This window comes from Agelaius phoeniceus, chromosome 5, assembly GCF_051311805.1.
Source record: "Agelaius phoeniceus isolate bAgePho1 chromosome 5, bAgePho1.hap1, whole genome shotgun sequence".
Classification (NCBI taxonomy): domain Eukaryota; kingdom Metazoa; phylum Chordata; class Aves; order Passeriformes; family Icteridae; genus Agelaius; species Agelaius phoeniceus.
In genome coordinates, this window is record NC_135269.1 from 27013690 (window position 1) to 27031619 (window position 17930).

At 38.3% G+C, this 17930-nt stretch overlaps 1 protein-coding gene across 11 annotated transcripts in view; it reads right to left on the reverse strand.

Moving 5' to 3' along the window:
• ANO4 (anoctamin 4) overlaps window positions 1–17930 on the reverse strand; it is a 187330-nt gene that overhangs the window by 5149 nt on the left and 164251 nt on the right. For all 11 annotated transcript variants that reach the window (XR_013182362.1, XR_013182361.1, XM_077178703.1 and 8 more), the window contains 8 exons: window positions 15768–15879; window positions 14641–14698; window positions 11824–11921; window positions 9298–9440; window positions 8145–8297; window positions 6726–6873; window positions 4185–4304; window positions 1348–1453 (listed from right to left, as the gene is read on the reverse strand). Coding sequence is in view for 9 of the 11 variants with exons in the window: in XM_077178703.1 (XP_077034818.1) it covers window positions 1348–1453; window positions 4185–4304; window positions 6726–6873; window positions 8145–8297; window positions 9298–9440; window positions 11824–11921; window positions 14641–14698; window positions 15768–15879 (938 nt within the window). In the remaining 2 variants the exon portion in view is untranslated. The remainder of the gene's footprint in view (window positions 1–1347; window positions 1454–4184; window positions 4305–6725; window positions 6874–8144; window positions 8298–9297; window positions 9441–11823; window positions 11922–14640; window positions 14699–15767; window positions 15880–17930) is intronic.

A 17930-nucleotide genomic window follows, 5' to 3' on the forward strand; every position in this document is an offset into this window, starting at 1 on the left:
AGTCCTTTTTGGAGAGGCATACCCTGACTTTCAGTACTGACTGCTCATGAAACTAGAAGGGATTAAGCCCAACAGGCCTCTATTAAATCTTTCTCTCTTTCTTTCCCTTAATATTTCCTTGAGTGTGGAACAGATGATGGAAGAAATGGTCTCCTTGGAAACTAATAAATTATCCAGTGTAAAGGAAAAAGAGAGCCCAACTTGCAGTGCCATATTCCTTCACCTGGGGAGGTCTGAAAATTGCAATCATGGGGAATTTGCTGAAGTCCTTGGGCTTCTGCTGAGCCACAAGGAATAGAAATAATAATCTAGAAAATGCTTCTTCTCCACCTTTGCTCTGACACAAATGCTTCTGTTGTGTTATCCAAAGAGGTGTGTTGAAAGCTCAGTTCAGAATGAATTTACACTCTTCTGTGAGTCAGAATGAAATATGTGCTCATGAACATTACATATATGCCAGTATGGTGACTACAGTTTCCATGTGTGTGCTGAATGCCCTGTTGCTATGATTTCAGAGCAGAGGATTGAGTAAAATGTTTTCTAAAATGATGTGTTCCTTCTTTGGCTTCTTCACAGTGTAAAAGATATTTCAAACTTCTTGTGCTCGAGAAATGTTGAGCTCCTGGATTCTGGTGGGGATATTCAGGCTCTTGAAATTAGGCCTTAAGAACTGCTTTTTTTTTTTTTTTTTGGTAAATCATCTTATCCTATTTGTTTACTCTTCTGGCTCTTTTTTTCAAAATCAGCATGGGAACACCAGTCATGTGAAGTTGGTATTATCTCCTTTGGTTTGCCTTAAAGACACCTGAAATACTGACAGTAAAAACTAATATTATGAACATAGACAAAGATATTGAATCCTTTTCATTGTCATCATCTTTGTGATGCCAACCATTCTGGAGGAATGGAAGGCATTAAAAAAAAAAACAAGAAAAAAAGCTAGATGTGTAAATACTGTAACTTTAACTATTATTGCTTCTCAGTTGCTCAGATTTAATATTTTCTTCTCATGTTCCTTCACCCCTATCCACATGCAACAGTCAGCATATGCCTTCCCAACCTAGACAAATTACTAAAAAAGTAAATAAAGGCTTCATTTATTTCCCCCCTTTGCAAATCACTGCTATAGTTTTCAGTGTTATATGCCCTTTTCTGTAAGAACCTACATTCCTATGACTGTTCAGAAAACAAAGCCGAGAATACAAAGCACGATATAAGTAGAAGAAACTAAGACAAAAAACACAAAAACACCTCAACAGCTGCCATCATAGATCAGCCCAAAGCAAAGCTTCAGAGGGAAATTAGTTTTCTTTTTGTTTTTGTTCTGCCACCGGGATGGGCACTGACCTCAAACACAATAATGAAGGCCAAGCGCGCTGCCAGGACGTGCCAGAACTGCAGCGTGTAACCGTAGGGCACAGGCGAGTGCGGAGGGTCCCGGTAGTCCCTGTACCTGAAAGACAAGCACAGTGTGGGAGTTAGCAACCTCTACACTGCTGCCTGGCTGAAGGCAAACCCAAAACCTATCTCCTCTTGATCATTACATTCTCTGCACCAAAAATGAGCTCAGTCCAAACTGCACAGGTTACTCTAATGCTGCGTGCTTCAAAGGCTGGGCTTGATTTCAGGTCAGGTGCCTGCTTTTGAAGCAAGTGTGCTGACCACCTCCACTTCCCACGCTTTTCTTCATGCAGATGGACTTACTTTCAGCTGAAACCTACCAGTAGGATGCACTCCAGGAGTTCTAATAAAAATTGGTACAAAGGACCCAAACCAGTGTCTGAAGAAAACCCCTGAAACAAATACAGAGGATGGGAGGAGCTTTGACCCTACAGCATCTCCCTTGGCAGCACAACATGTACCTTTCAGGCATCTCCTCAGAACTTGGAGAAGGGTGAGATGCTCTGCTCATTTAAGGGATACTTTATTCCCTTTATTCAAGGACATAAATGTCCCCAGTTTTGTCAGCCTGATAGTTCTCCCAAAATCCGTATAAAAATGCCTCATGGATTCCACTTGGCCCTTGATCAATTAGTTGGCCAACCCTGGTGTAAAACATGACTCATCCTGACTTGAGCAGAGCCAGCACTACACCTGTTGGTATATCAAGAGGTGAGGACCATGTGAGAAAGTGATCTCCTGTCTTTTCTCATAGTGTTATTTAGAAGAATTTAGGTCTCCAAAATTTAACTGTAAATATTTATTGAGAGAGTTGAATCCAGGAATACTCCAAGATTGTATTTACAAACCATGAATCTGTTTAAGTCACACATTCTGGAGTCCATTTTTACTAGCAGTTTGTTAATTCTAAAATAGAACTGTGGAAACCTTATTTAAAAGTAGTGTAAAAATTGTTCGTTTCTTCATCTGTTTCCTAGATGGAACAGAAAATCCACTGTAAAAAAATATTGAAAATACCATAGTAAATAATACAGGTTGATCACTAAGTTAGTTTTAAGAAACTAATGAAAATGCAGATGCATAAAAGAAATAAACATTATTTAATCCCTATGACAATCTGTATTTCTCCATGAAGCTTCACTTTCTTACATTGCAGAGGGTGCTATACAGACTGAAATGAACTGTCTTGATATCTTAGCATCAAATCTCTCAGAAATTGCAGTATTTCTAGAATAAGTTCTAAAAACTGAGATGACCTTTCCTTGTGCAAGTAGCATTCTGACTTCATAATTTAGGATGTTTTAGAATATTCTAAGCATTCTACTTCCTAGGATTCACTAGGAATCCATTGTTACCCATGAAAAAATGGGGAAACCTTTTATAAACAACCAGAATAGCACAGCACTATTCAGGCAACCAGAAGCTAACTGGGACTTTTTTCAGACATACCGCCTTCCTGGAAAAATGCCTACACAATACACAATTACACAGTAGAACATAATATTTCCTAACCTCCCTATCAATATCTGCTCTGAAGTGCAATTAAAATGATGCTTTAGTAGAATGGAATTTGATAAGAAGCTGATAAACTCAGATAAAGAAAGATGTTAATTTTCTTTCAAGGGTAGATATACACAACAATTCAGTGTCTCCCAAAAGGACAGATATATCTTTTGGAGATTTATCACACCAAATTTAATAGTGTTCTGTTTAGGGGATATTGAGCAGACATTTTTTTTTTTTTATTGTGGGATTTCCATCTTAAAATTTAAGGAGCAGCATCTTCATGCCCCTCCCCCCATTTATTATGTTATACCACTCAAAAGTCTTCCTATTCATAAAAACATCACAATATTGCAAGTATCACTGACATTTGCTGTATCGCAGACCTCTGTGGTATCACAGAGTATCTTTTGTTCTTTAGGCATTCATAAAAGTATTTTTAATTCTTTACAATGAAAAATACTGGGACTAAGTGTATCTCCTAAAGACTACCAGGTCTCATGCTTGTAATGTAACATTGTAATTAAAAAATGGTAGCTGTATTTGTTTGGTATTTTTGGTTGGGACACTATTTAAGACCTTTATGTAGACCCTTGGGGTTTTTGGCCATCAAATTCACTCAGGTACAAATCTGCCATTACAGATTTTTCTCAGACTGCAATTTCTCCAATCTGTTGTTGAGGACAAAGACGTGCAGATGATGAACTGCTCATCTTCTTTTGATTCAAACCACAAGTATATGATTATTACTAATAATTACACCAGTAAACAATGACATAAACATATTACCCATTCCACAATTTGGAAATGCTGGATTTGAGGTTTCGTAAAGCCAGCTTATGACAGAGCCTGTTTATGTCTGTCAGACCTGTGGAACACCTCAGTGTGGCCTCTCCTGTGCAACCCTGACTTCCTGTGCATGCCCTGTGATATCATCTCATCACAATTGGGTCTCACTGGTACCTAAGTAATCAGGCACCTATTACTGGCCCTTTGATACCATATTTATTCATGATGATTGTGTCTGAGTCAAGCTATGACACCATAAAAATCCTGCATTGGGAACACCCTCCAGATACCAACTTTTTGGCTTCTCTTTTATCTGAGGAAGGAATCATGCAGGTAACAGCGAAACAGTACCAAGAAGAGCATGACTCTGAACAGCACAGTTAAAACTTTCAATTTTTAACTTCTAAAATTTAGTTTCAACTCCAGATTTATTATTATGCTTCTCTATTTCAATGTCCTAAAGCAGAGAAGTATGTTGAACAGAAACTTACCTGCAATATTTTAATGGTGAACCAGAGAATTCACTTCCATTTGATGTTGGCTCTGAACGGTTTTCAAAGTCAGACACCAGAAATACTGATAAACTGGCATTAACATAGCCAACCATACACCTAGAGGGGACAAAATGATGTCAGCAGGACACAGCAAGGTTTTTCCATAAACTGTTGTACCCAGGAGGACGTCCTTTGGGTTTCATAAAACCCAAAAGTACAATTTTGGTGCTTATTAATATTTGAAAGGGATGGTGAAGCAATATAAAAGAAATGCTAAAGTAGGTCAGATGAACAATAAAAGTGAAGCGATGGTACATTTCTATGGGAGAAGGAATGGTGAAGATTGGGACTGGTTACTTTTGAAAAGTTCACCTAAATGGTGAACAATAGGGGCAGAGAAAATAATGAGGAGTGTTAGGAAGATAATCAAAATATTCCCACTGTTACACTCATGGTACTAGCACAAAGGGACACTAAATCAGATGGAAAGATAGCACACTTAAAACAGCTTTTTAGAAAATGCCCAGTTGATCAGAGGAACTCCGTTCTAGAAGATCCCAGCGTGACTGAACACTGTGAGGGCCAGACAAAATTTAGATAATACTGAGTAGGAGAAATTATCCCCTGTTGAAGGGCTGTGGGTGTCAAGTTTATGTTTGTAAAGCTGAAGAGATCTGACCAAAATGTGTTGTGCTGTTCATGCTGCACTGCCCAAACACAGGTAAGGGTAGACACAATACTTATCTTGGTGGAGAGTATAATGCACAGTAAGGGTTGGGGGATTTTGGTTTTGGGTTGGGTTTTCCTAAATATGGACTTGACAGTGTTTGAGAAATTAAATTCAAACACCATCTGGCTTCGTCTCCATACTGATTACATTTGGAACTTAATTTAATTCCAGTATTTTTCTAGTATCATTGTGTGTCATGTGGATCTAATACCTACAGATGTTTTTTGAAAGAAAATAGCCTCTCTCTCTTTTAAGCTATTCAATAACAGAGGGTCTTCACTCCTTAATCTGAGAAAACTCACTATTCCTGTGGATTTCTGAATATCTTCCTGCTTTTGTAACAGTACTTACTAATAACATTATTCAGAATGCTGACATAAACAGTTTAAATACATGTTAGCTCCTTCAAAATATTACTACCTGACAACTTCATCTAGAAATGAAGTGTGAAAGCAGAAGTGTGAAAACATTGTACTAGAGGTTTGTGAAAAGAAGATAAGAGCCAAACTGTGAGCCAAACTACTTCCCCTGTGCAGAACTAGTTTCAAAGCCACTGAGTCATATTTGAGTCCTAAGAGAAATATTTCTAAAGGTGTTGTTTTTCATCCACAATGGTCCTTAGAAAATCCTTCCTTATGCTTTCCTTAGCAATAAGTGTTGCTTATAGTGCCCCAATGTCCTGTAGATCTTTATAATGGCAAGAGCAGAGGCACATGCTCAGGAACAACTGGCACCAGACCACTTTGCCCCTGAAGGGATTTGAACTCTTCATGAAAGTAAACAGAACATCCTTCCTAGCCCCAGCTAAAACGCCCAAATCCTTGCAGGACAGGAGTTGGCAGGTCTGCTAATCAGGAGCTGCCACACCAGATGCCCTTCTTCTGTCAGCATGATTAAATGTATTGACAGTCAAAAGATGTCAAAGAAGCACCAACAGATGAACTCACTTTCTGCAGCAGGGAGTGAAAAAATCAATCTACCATATGTCCAATAGCAGAATGCAAGCTCTCTGTCCCTGTCTACTGTTTAGCCTGGGTTTCTTTGTACAGCAGGGTTCCTTGCTAATGGCACTGCTAGAGCATTTGCAAACTGTGTCTGTGTTTGGCTGGATTCAGTGACCTTCCCGGAGCACAGCAGCTGAGATTTCACAAGTGGCCATGCAGTAACTATCTCATGCTTCCTGGTAGTGTGCACATGCTAAAATAATCTCAGTGTTTAGCAACACTGAGAGAAAATCCACTTAGGCAGCAGGGATTCAGATCACAAATGTCTCCTGGAAGATTTAATCTAAGAACTCTAGTTTTAGAAGAAAAACAAATTGCTTTCCTCTGTGAGTATATATTGATGTATTAGTTGGAAATTTCTTCCTCTTGCTAGACATTACTTTTTAAAGTAATACATGCTGAATATTACATCAGGAAACCCCCCAGTGTACAAGTTTAAGATGCTCAACAATTCTTTACTGATTCGTATCAGCATTGCTTCAGAAAAAAACCAGTATTATATCCATGTACTACCAGCTGGGAAGTACAGCTTGGGCAGCATCCTGTCACACACACAAAATCTCTGAAATAGCTCTGCCATGTTTGCCTTGAAGTAATCTCATGGATCACAGTCACTCAGCAATCCATTCTGTGAATATGCAGAGCATCAGTACCTATGGTATCTGGTACCTGTTACCTAAACACAAACAACACATTTGGTTTAGTGGAATCAGAACTGCATCTGTATATAATTATAATGCATCTATTCAAGTATTAAGTGATTTTCATGCACATCTGTTCCCCCCTCCAAAAGAAAAGCCTTACTTTTGTCCTGCTTCTCCTTGGCCAGCACAGGGTCCATATTTGTAGGCATAAACGAGGCGAGGGATGAAATCCGATGTCACTGCTATAACAAATGCATTTGTGATAACCGAAAGAATTCCAATGCCTTCCAGGATCCCGTACCAGATGCCTGTTCAACAAGGACAGCACGTTTGCTCCAGAAAAAACAAGAACCAAAGTGCCTGAAATACTGCATGATCTGAAGTAGTTTCCCCCACTGCACAAGGTGTTTTTATGTAGTTTTTATCCAAGAGTCACTGAGTAAAAATAAATTTTCTTATTGAACAGTGAGACCTCATCACTGTGAATCACACCAAAGGAAGGTTAGACATACCCATTGATTTAATGAGGCATTGAATTGCCCCTGAAACTTTGCTAGAATGCAATTTATTTTGAGAAATCACATCTGAATCAACATGAAAAAAAAGTATTCTTCTGTGCTTCTATTAATTACAGCATAGAACTGTTTTTTTTACAAATTATGTCTGTAGTGTATACCATGTATGGCTGTTGTCCAGGCTTCTGGACACTGGCACCCAGTGTGGGTGCCAGAACCCACACTGTTCTCATTCAAAGCTTTAATCAGACACAGACTTTAGGCACATGGTATAATGTTCTAAGAGCACAAAGCCTGAGCATCTGCTATTTCTTGGTGTGGGCTATGGATTTTTGCAATATTGTTGGTTAAGTTACTGAGGTTTCCTATTTGCCCCTCTGAAAACACCAGGTATTCAGTGCTGGGCAGATGAATTTGTTTCTGAGTTCTTCCTAAAGGTGTTGTGCTTTTGCATACTGCAAGGACAGAAGAGATTTGTAGTCAAAATAAGTTGAGAGATCCTTTGCAATAGTGTGTGGCTGGATGACCTCAGGTTGTGTGGACCTTGTGTTTAGCAATGCAGATGTGACTCTCTGAGAGCAAGTTTGTCTGCTGGGATCCAGACCCACCCTGTCTGACCCACCAGGGACCTGGTGGGCACAGCCCCTGAGTCACAGGGGAGCTTGGTTTTGGCCAGATAAACATAAATCATACAGGTTCCTTACAGGATGGTGGCCACTTTAACTTGACTTGCATGTCTCATCTGATATGTCTGGTTATTGTGTTCAAGTTGAGCAGCAGCCTGTGTTGGCACAGTGTGTCTGCCATAAAAAAGCACCTGCAGAGGACACTGATCACTTTACACCTTGGCTGTTAAATCCTCCAGAAAATCATTAAAAGATCATAGACTATTAGTTGCATAAGTTGATTGGCATCAGATACTTGAAGTTTTTTTGAACAGTCAAGGGGTGGATTATTAATTGGGAAGATGACTGACAATACCTTAATCTGCTCTTACTTGAAGTGGTCAAAGCTTTGATGAATAACACATATATATAACAAACACCTCTTAACAAAGAGCTCACCTATATCTTTGGCTCTTGAAGCTAAAGGTCTTCTCCACTGAGTAACAAATTTGTAAGCATCAAGCCGAATTTCAATAATATTGTTTAGTAAGGCCAGAAGTGGTGCCAGTGGAAAAGCTGCCACAAAAATGGTTGTGAACCCAAACTGAAGAACTGGGGGGGAAAAAAAAAGGAAATATCACAGAAGAGCAGTTAGGATCCAATCCCAAAGGTCTAAAATACCAAACAGTCTATGCAAATAAGCAGTATATACAAAGTATACAGGCACTTCTTATATGTCATACTATATAATGGTCTAGTGGCAATTTTACAGCAAGTCCTTGTCAAAAGTTAGAAGAAAGAATAAAAAGCCCCTGGAATGGACAGCACCATGTAAATTTTGTAATTTGGAATGAAGTTCTGAAGGGGACAAACTGCGCTTTTAGAAAGGGACATTTTTACTCCAGCATCAGCTAGGATCTCTCAATACTTGCAAAGATTAGGGATGAATACATTCTTTTTAACAGTCCAGATGGGAAACAGTTTGAAATTCTGTTTAAGTTTCTAGAGGTAGGTTTTCAGGATATCAGATTTCCCATTAATTTGAAAAGAATTGTGTGAGGCAGAAAAGGAAAAAAACAATCATGACATATACAGTTTAGTCACATAGGGCAAAAGTTCATTTTTTTAAATATCTTTTTTTGAGCAGTTATTCTCCTCTCTCCTCTTGATAGAGCAATGCCTTATTGGCAGTAAGTTACTTTGTTAATGTGAGGTAGTAAAAGAGGGAGGATTTTAAACATAAATAAGCATGCTCATCTGTACCACACACTTCAAAGGAAAAACACAGGACAACTTTTTTAGAAAATAACAGCAAAGTTCTTCAGAAATGTATGCAGATAAAGAACTGGGCTCTGGTTTTGAGAAACAAATCCAGAATGGGAAATGTTTCATAGATGGGAGGTTAGCAAATCATCAGCAGCATGCTTAACTACATTGGTTTGGTTCTTAAAAACTGACTCCCATTCCTCACCTGACCTGTGAGAATGAAACCTTTTTGCAGTCTCCTTAGCTTCATATAGTGATAATTAAAAGAATTCACCAGCCCACATCAACAAAACACCAACAGCATTAAAATATAGTGAAAGAGAGAGAATGAAGGTTAGAGCCATACTCATTTCTAGATATTCATCAAAGAGTCCATAAGCATTCATAGGCTGCAGATTATAGTCCTTTTCCCACTGTGGGAAGCTTGTTTTTCCCTGTGTGCCATACTCTTGCCGTAGTTTCCTCCTGGTCCACCAGTTTTGAATTAGCCTACATTTTAAATTAAAGAAAAGAAACAAAGTAAAGAATATGAATGGCTATTTATCACAAAATTGGAAGAGCTTAAGTGGGCACAACATATCCTGCAAAATTCATTTCCCAATGTACAGGAAAACGGAGCATTGGTAATACATGTGGATGATGACACAGCATAATAGGTATGAAAACAGATGCAGCTGATGAGCTGTAATCCCAGCCTATATGTTGTTAAAACGATGAAAGGATTTTGACATATTTTCAGTATTTATTTACTTATTTTTCTCTGCACAGAATGGCAAATCACTTCATGGTTTGTTTATGTGGCAGAATGCAGTGCTGCGTGGAGATAGCTGAGCTCAGTAAATAAGAGTGGTAATAATGCTGCTGGATTCTTTCCTCTGTGTGTGACCTGGCATCTCTGCATGGCTCTACAGAGTGCAGGGTAACAGTCTCTGGGCAATCCTGGGAGGGAAAAGGAAACCTGAACGGTGTCTGCAGCCAAATATTCAGATGAGAAAGAGGCAGAAAGAAATGTCTGAACTACCATGGTGGCTGAGCTGGATGGCTGACGTAGGAGCTACCTCCATCTCAAGAAATGGGGGACCTGTACTGGACATCAGGGGGAAGATACTGTTCCCAAAGAAATGCATGTGTAAGAGCACTGAGAAAGGCAGTGAGCCAAAAGTGAAATGAATTCTCACATCTGAAATAAACACCTTTTCAGGGAGTTGCACTGGTATGGCCAACAAAGGACACTAGTTAAGTGTTACTGTAGAGAGAAAAAAACCCCCAAATGACAGATTTTCATCACAATGACAGATTTTCTCTGAAGTTGTGGTTGGCCACTTTATTTTGGTAAGAAAAACCATGATAGATCACCCAAATACTTCAGTCCTTTTCCTGACAATGCTTCACTTCTTCCCCTCACAGTGGCCTAGTCTGGTCTGTGAATGGTGCAAAGTGACTGTCAGTAGTCATTAGATTTGGGTAAGGGTTTGGACAGCTGCTTGTTTTCTTGAATCTCAAAGATTATTTTTCCATTTATGTAATTTATCAGGAAGATTACAGCTTTTCCTGTCTTCCTTAAAGAAGTGTAGGTGAAACTGAGTGCAGTTCAACTGAATTCAGGTACAGAGTGCAGGGCTGCCTCCAAGTCCTCTGGCCATCCACATTGTGTTGGCTGCCATCAAGCTCTTAGTAGAAAGGTGTTTTTCACACAAAAAGGAAATGCATCTACTTGCAGCATTTCAGGGCTAGAAGATGGACTGAAGGGTCTGGAGAGCAAACACATCTCTCATCAGAATAAGTTGAAGCGTTTCACAGTGTTGTGACTGTGTCTTTTATATTGTGGTTTTCCTTGTGACTCTGAAGAGAAGATTCATTTCACCTGAAGCAGTTTATTCCTATTAAACCACTTGTTCTTAAACAATCTCCTCCTATCTCTATCAATCACATTCTTTTATTTCTCTTCTGTGCTCTTTGTTAAGTTTCAAAATCTGTATTAATAGAAAGCAGAAAGTTCTAGTGAAAACTGGCAAAAGTGGTAGGGAATGGAAAGAGAAGGATCAATACTGCTGCTACTGTTCCCTCCTGCCCATCCCTGCAGCCCTAACAGCTGCAAAATACTGACAAGGAGTGCTAGGCCCAGGAAGGATGGAGAAATAGCAAATCCCTCTGAACTTTGCAAGGGCAAACTTTCTGACAGTGTCAGCTCTCTCTTAGATTTTCACTCTTGCTAATTTCCCTTGATGACCATCCACACTCTCTCTAGCATAAACTACACTGATCATATTAAACCTATATTAATCATATTAAACATGCTCATTAAATACTAATCAATAAGGAATAAACCAATAAGAAATGAGTAATTTCCAACCTTTTAGCTAGGGCACAGCTTCATGTTACCTTGAAAATCACAAGGGAACTTGTCTACATACCAGTCATTTTTCTATCTTTCAGAGTGTATGTGCCAGCAGTGCATTTTTTCTAGCTCATACCTGCTCTTTCAGACATCTTTTATCACTCAACAAGAAACAGAATTTAGACCTTACTAGTATAGCTACGAAATGATACATATAATATTTTTAATGTAAGCAACATAGTAGTCACACAGTATTTTTTAAGGAGTTTAGGAACACAGAATACAATTTAACAAAATAAAGTACTTCCCATGTATTACTTATTTGTTAATATTTATATTACACTTTCACTTCTGCAAACTGTGTCCAGTCTGGAAAAAAGCCCCAAACATCATCTATATGTCTGGAGTTCTGTATCCTTGGGGAGATTTTCTGTTGTAATGACTACTGCATCCTGCTTTTATTAACTGGTGGTAAGGAAAACATAAACTTAATATTCTGTGACCTACAGAAGCATAGGTATTATATTTACTTACGGATATCCCAATTCCATGAAATTATTCCATGTCTGCTTTAACACCATTATAATGCCCATTTGCATACAGAGATCAATAAGGCATCCACTAGGGTGGCACTACAGGAAAAAAAAAAAAAAAGAAAAAAATGTTAAACAGGAATTATAATGAGTTTTAAAGCATTTATTATTGCTATAACTGATACTGGATCATTTACTAAAAGAGAATTACATGCATTCTCCTTATTTTTGAAAGAAGAGTAAACTCATGGGAACAGATGACACTGTATCATACTGTCAGCATTTTAAGCTTATCACCTAATTATCTGCAGAGGTCAGAGTCAGCTGAAACCAATGCAGTTTTCACAGCAGTGCTTCTAATGTGCTGTGCAACTGTGGGCAGGGCAGGGGCAAAGGCCACCAAGTTTCTCCATTGATTTCAATTGCTTCTGGGGAGGGTGACTGTGCATCAAGTCAAAGAATGAAGAGAGAATTCCTCCTAGCTGCACGTAAACCAAACAGTTTATGCCTAGAGGATAGACCTAGAACTATTAATTGAGTACTATTTAACATCTACGGCTGAATAAACCATGCAAAGCTGTTCTCTTCTTGAAGAACTAAAAATCTCTCACTGCTGAGCAACAATTCTTAGTGTTTCTTGCTGAGTGCTTGCTTGCTTTAGCAGTGGCTCTAGACCCTGAAGCAGTGGTGCTGCTTTTGGGAGAGATCTTCAGATAGTACAAATTTAGGTAATTTTTTATCTGGTATTGGAAAAAACAGAAAGGCATGAAAAGTTTTCTACTTTGCAGATCCAAACAGTGTTGTTCAAACTGTATTTTACAATCTTGGGTATTACAGATACGTCAAACAAATCACTGCCACAGAACTGGAATTATTTCTCTCTAACTTTTAGGGAGAAAAATAAATTATGACCTGGAATAAAATGAGACATTAATTTCTTATACATACTTCATTATCCAGCTCTCAGAACATGGATCACTGCTGAGGTTTCTGATTACTTAATTTAGCATCTCTTTAGATTAACAGAGTGACAGGGTTGGGGTTTTTTTGTTGTTTCTGGGGGGTTCTGGGTTTTTTTGTTAGTTTTTTTGTTTTGTTTTGTTTTGTTTTTCTTCTCTCTCGTTATTACTAAATCATCATCCTTCTGTTTTTAGGAATTGTTCACATGAATGAATATACCCTGAGAGAGGTGGGTGCAGTGTTAATGAAGTAGCAGCAATGTTACAACCACAACATCAATAATACATAAACTGTGGTCTGAGCATGTCCATGGACACTGGACTAGTGTAACTGAATGTCTTAGACATGGCAAAATTTGACAGGTGAAGAGAGGAGTATTAGAGGAATATCTGGACATGGTATTCTAAAGCAGGTTATTTCTAATAAGACCTAGCAGAGATACAGTCAATAACTTTTTCATTATTAAATTATTTTTTTTTTATTATTGGACTCTTTTTTTCTCTAAGAAAAGCTAAACAGGGACTACTCAGAGTAGCTTCCACCAGCAACTAACCCAACCTGTAACACCTCCTGTTGCACTTTCATCACAAACCTGGTTCTTTTTTCCTTCCATCTCTTCTCTTGCACAAAGATGAGTCTCTTTCCATGTTCTCTGATCCCTCTGTGAAATGAATCAGCCCATTGAATCAGCAGAAGACTGATTCAGCCAGAAAAAGGAAGTTTACTGCTGATACAATGAACTGAATAGCTCCTCACAGGGCTGGACAAGTGAGAACCAATGCAGAGGAAGAGGAAGGAGCAAGTCTCAGAGTGAGGAAGGAAGACCAGAACTGTTTTCCTTTGACAGCAGCAAGTCAGCTCAGCCCCAGACAGATTTTGGAAGGATGTTAAGTAAAATTCTGTTGGTCTATTTATCAAAGATTCTTCCCTTGAATTAACAGAATTCCCAACAAAATTAAGATGTTTTTATTAAAATTCAAATCCTTTTGTTCGTTTTGCTAATATTTGAATGGCCTTTATTAACCAAAATATTTATGTATCCAGATGTGTTTGAAAATTCAAGCTGGCAGGCATTTTCCACTTGCCATTTGTCATTTATCTGCAAAGCTGTTTCAATCATTCATCTGTGAAGCAGGAGAGAAACCACAGGATTTCAGCGTGCAGATAGCAGCACTGGAAAGTAAATGACTGGTCCAGAAACTGCTTCTGTTCACCTCCTATAACTGTCAAATGGGCTTTGAATTCTGAATGTATTTATTTAAAAAAATAAATAAAATGGAATTGGTCCTTGAGTAACTTGCAAAGCCAAACTCTCATTGCTTTTCATATTAATTTGATTTTATAGACATGAGACATTATGCCAGTAGCTTGTTTGGGAAGTTTTTTTAGTTGTTTTGGTCAAATTTCACATACATTTTATGTGTCTGGATTTTTAATTCATTACTTTATTATTTTAGCTCTCTGATCTTCAAGGCTAGAAAAACTGAGAAGAAAGGACTTTTTTTGAAGAAAAATGTTGTCACATTTGTATTTGACTTTGATTCATTCCAAGGATAAAATATTTCCAATGTGAGGAATCTTTAAACCATCTGATACCACTGTTTGAATGTGATGCCAACACTAGAACTGCTAGCCTTGAAAAGGAAATACATACATACATATGTATATATATATATATATATATATATATCAATATGTAGATGTGTTTGCAGCAGATGGTAGTGTCAATAGTTTGGAGTTAGACAGCCACTGAAAACACACTCAAAACTGCCTGGGCAGATTTCTGTGTCTGCTTCTGCTTGCATCCATGGCATCTGTGGGCAGCAGATCAATCAGCATGCAGCTATCAAACACTCACCTCTTCCAGCCTCCACCGGTTTATCAGCCTTAAGTAGGCACCAGGGTGTCCTGTAAATCTTTAACACAGGAATATAGATCAACCATGTTGTGTCAGCAGTCTGTGCACAGTAGTACAAGAAAGCTCACACTCTAATTTTAATCTGGTGTTATCTTAATGTGACTGGTGTAACTCTAAAAGATGTTATGCTGTAAAAAGTTTTATGGGTATTCCTGGAATGATCCTCATGAAGGACTACAGATATTTTTGCTGCAGTTTTGTTTCAATACCATTGCTCTGCTGTTGGATATTCAACACAGGCAGAGCAGAGGGAAAATCTGACTAAAACTGCTCACATCAGTTTGGAAAATGGCTTTCAACTGCCAGTCCATTTCCTTACAACATAAAATGCTCTGTGATGTCTGCCTTCCTGTGAAATCAGTGAAAATTTTAGTTTTAAGTAAAAAACATAATTTTCTAACTATTCTCCTGTGTTTTCCCCCAAAGTTTTTCCCATATGTAAATAATCCATACTAATGGATTCTTCCACTCAAACCTTCTCTACTAAAAAGGTCTTTTTTTAGGAGACTACCAGAAAGAGATAAACAAATAATATATACTTAGATAGACACATAAATACACAAAAATACATGTATATAAAATATAAAATAAAAATATAATATATAAAAGATATATATGTGGAAACCCTCCCCAAATGATAGCTCATAACTTACTCTTAACAGTTCAGATCATGTAATCAGAGCAGGTCCCTTCCAACTGAACTATCCTATCCTATCCTATCCTATCCTATCCTATCCTATCCTATCCTATCCTATCCTATGCTTTATTTATGTGTACAAATAACACACATAAAACCTGAGTGAAATGACCTGCATGTATAGTATTGTGAGATGCATCTGTTTCCAATAGTGAAATTGTTAAGTTAATATTGAGACCATGTGGTGATAGGAAATGAAAATTGCATCTGTTTCTGGGCTTTTGAAAGGAGTACAAAACTGCAATCTGTTCTGCTGGAATTTGCATTTTGATATGTGTGATAATATGGTCCATTTTGTTTCATTACAAACAATTTTATTTCTTCTCTCTACTTCATTTTGCACATATGAGTGTGCAGACATCAATCCTACCTTCCAAGGAAGAATGCTATATAAAAGGTAGAGCTGTTCAGATTGACAAACTGAAAAAGAAACATTTTCAGAGTGAAGCTGTTCTCCCACTCCGATTCCGTACGAGGCTGCTCTGTGAAGAAAATGATCAGAGTTTCAGAAGCTTATTCAGATTATCAATTTCCCTTGGCACAAAGGCTGCACACAGCTGTAAGAGCTGGCAAGATATTTGTAAATTAGCCTGCTGTTTTCAAAATATAACCTGGCAGAGGAAATTGTACCCAGAAGCAGGATTCAGCAAGTGAGCTTGTAGAGACTTAGAAATCTATTCTGGTGTCTGCATATATATGTATGTTCCCCCGAGACTGTAAGAAAGTGGTCAAGGTAATGTGTATATTAAACATCCCACCTGTATTTAAGTGGTCTTTACAGGCTCAGGCTCCTCTCTTGTATAATTTTCTGTATCCTACCATAATGATATTGCCACTCCACCAAAGCTATTTAAATGCCTTTTTGTTAGAGATGCCACATGAACTGAAGAAAATCCTCCTAGTAATTCTGTTTCATGGATTTGCCCACATATATCAGAGGAGTGCTACTTCATGGCTCCCCTTCCTTGTCCCAGGGAGCTTGTCACAAAAATCCAAGAAAAAAATTTTTCAGCGGATGGGCTAAGGCTAACAGGAAAGGGGAAGACATATTCTTGTCTTTGGGTACTGTTCCTTATTCTCCATCTCAAGAAATATCAAGACAGAAGTTAACAAAACAATGTCCATGCCAACACACCAGTTCCATATTCTGGAACTACTTTCCAGCTGGCAGGAGCTTGTTGTTAGCTGACCATTCCTGTGAACAGGAGTAATCAGAGAAGTGGAGTTACTAATGGTGATTCTGAGTATCATAATGATAGTAATCATATACTGCTTCCCAAGCAGCCTCCAGTAAAGTACTAGAAGCAAAGAAAAAGCAATAAACTTGATTCTCTTTACTTGGAGCTGTCCTTTCATCAGATGCCAGTCTGCAGGAAGGACAAGTTTGACTATAACAAGGCTGCTGCAGCTGAAGCTTTGCTCACATGCCCATCAGAGACAATGGTGATGCTCTGGAGGAGCACAGATGTGAGTTCTGAAAAAGGTCATGCAAAAGCTGAAGAAGAACATCCTCAATGTCTTCAATGTACTTTTGCTGCCAGTTCTACTTTGAGCTTATTACACTGATAAAGATAATTCAAATCAAATCAGTTCCTTTGGCCACTAGAATAAAAATCACAAAACCATCTGAACAGGTTCAAAAAAACTTGACCTGCTGAATTTTCATACAAGTGCTTTCTGCAAAAAGCAGACCTGCCTTGATGACAACCTAACAGAAAATAATCAAGCTTCAAGGTCTCTAGAATATATCATACTGTCTGTCCCCAGGCTGTCAGGATATAGCTTGTACAATTCACAAACTTGAAAGTCCTATTTCCCAGCTGTAGCTAGCAGATATCTTCTCCATGGATACAGGATAGTAAAAATATTTTAAAACTACAGCATACAAATGAGGACTCTCAGTTTACTAAGAAATGAATAGAATTCTTTTCTACACAGATGTAGAAAAGCCCTGTGAGAAGCTAAAATCGGTTGTTTCCTTTGAGCATCAAAGCATCGACATCTGTCTGTCTGGTCCAAAATAATTTACTGAGCATCATCAATGTACACTGGTTTTCAGGAGCTCAAAATAACCTCCTCAAACCACTTGTATATGTGCAATAATATGGTTTGCTTAATAGGCCTTCAGCCAGAGTCTCATTTCAGGCTTCTTGATATTAAGGAGCCCTTGCCAATTGCCCCCAACTACTGCAATCTTCCAAATATATCAGGAAAATATATCAGGATCTTCACAGATCCTGTCTGAGCCATGGGTATATGAATGACAGCCTGCTTTTACCCCATTGACAGTGGATGCTCTCCTTAGAAAACATGTTTCCTTGCTCTAGCATAAAGACTGCCTTTGCAAGTGAGCTGAAAGGATCACTGGAATTTAGAACATCATGTAGTTTAGGTGTAGGTAGAGTTGATGATTCACCTCGTCATTTTCCCTCCTTACTGCCCTTCTTAAAGGCAGATGTTTGATAGCCAATCAGCACCTTGGTTTCAAGCTATGAATTTGTTTTCCAGAAGTGGCTCCCTTTTTCCATTTTTT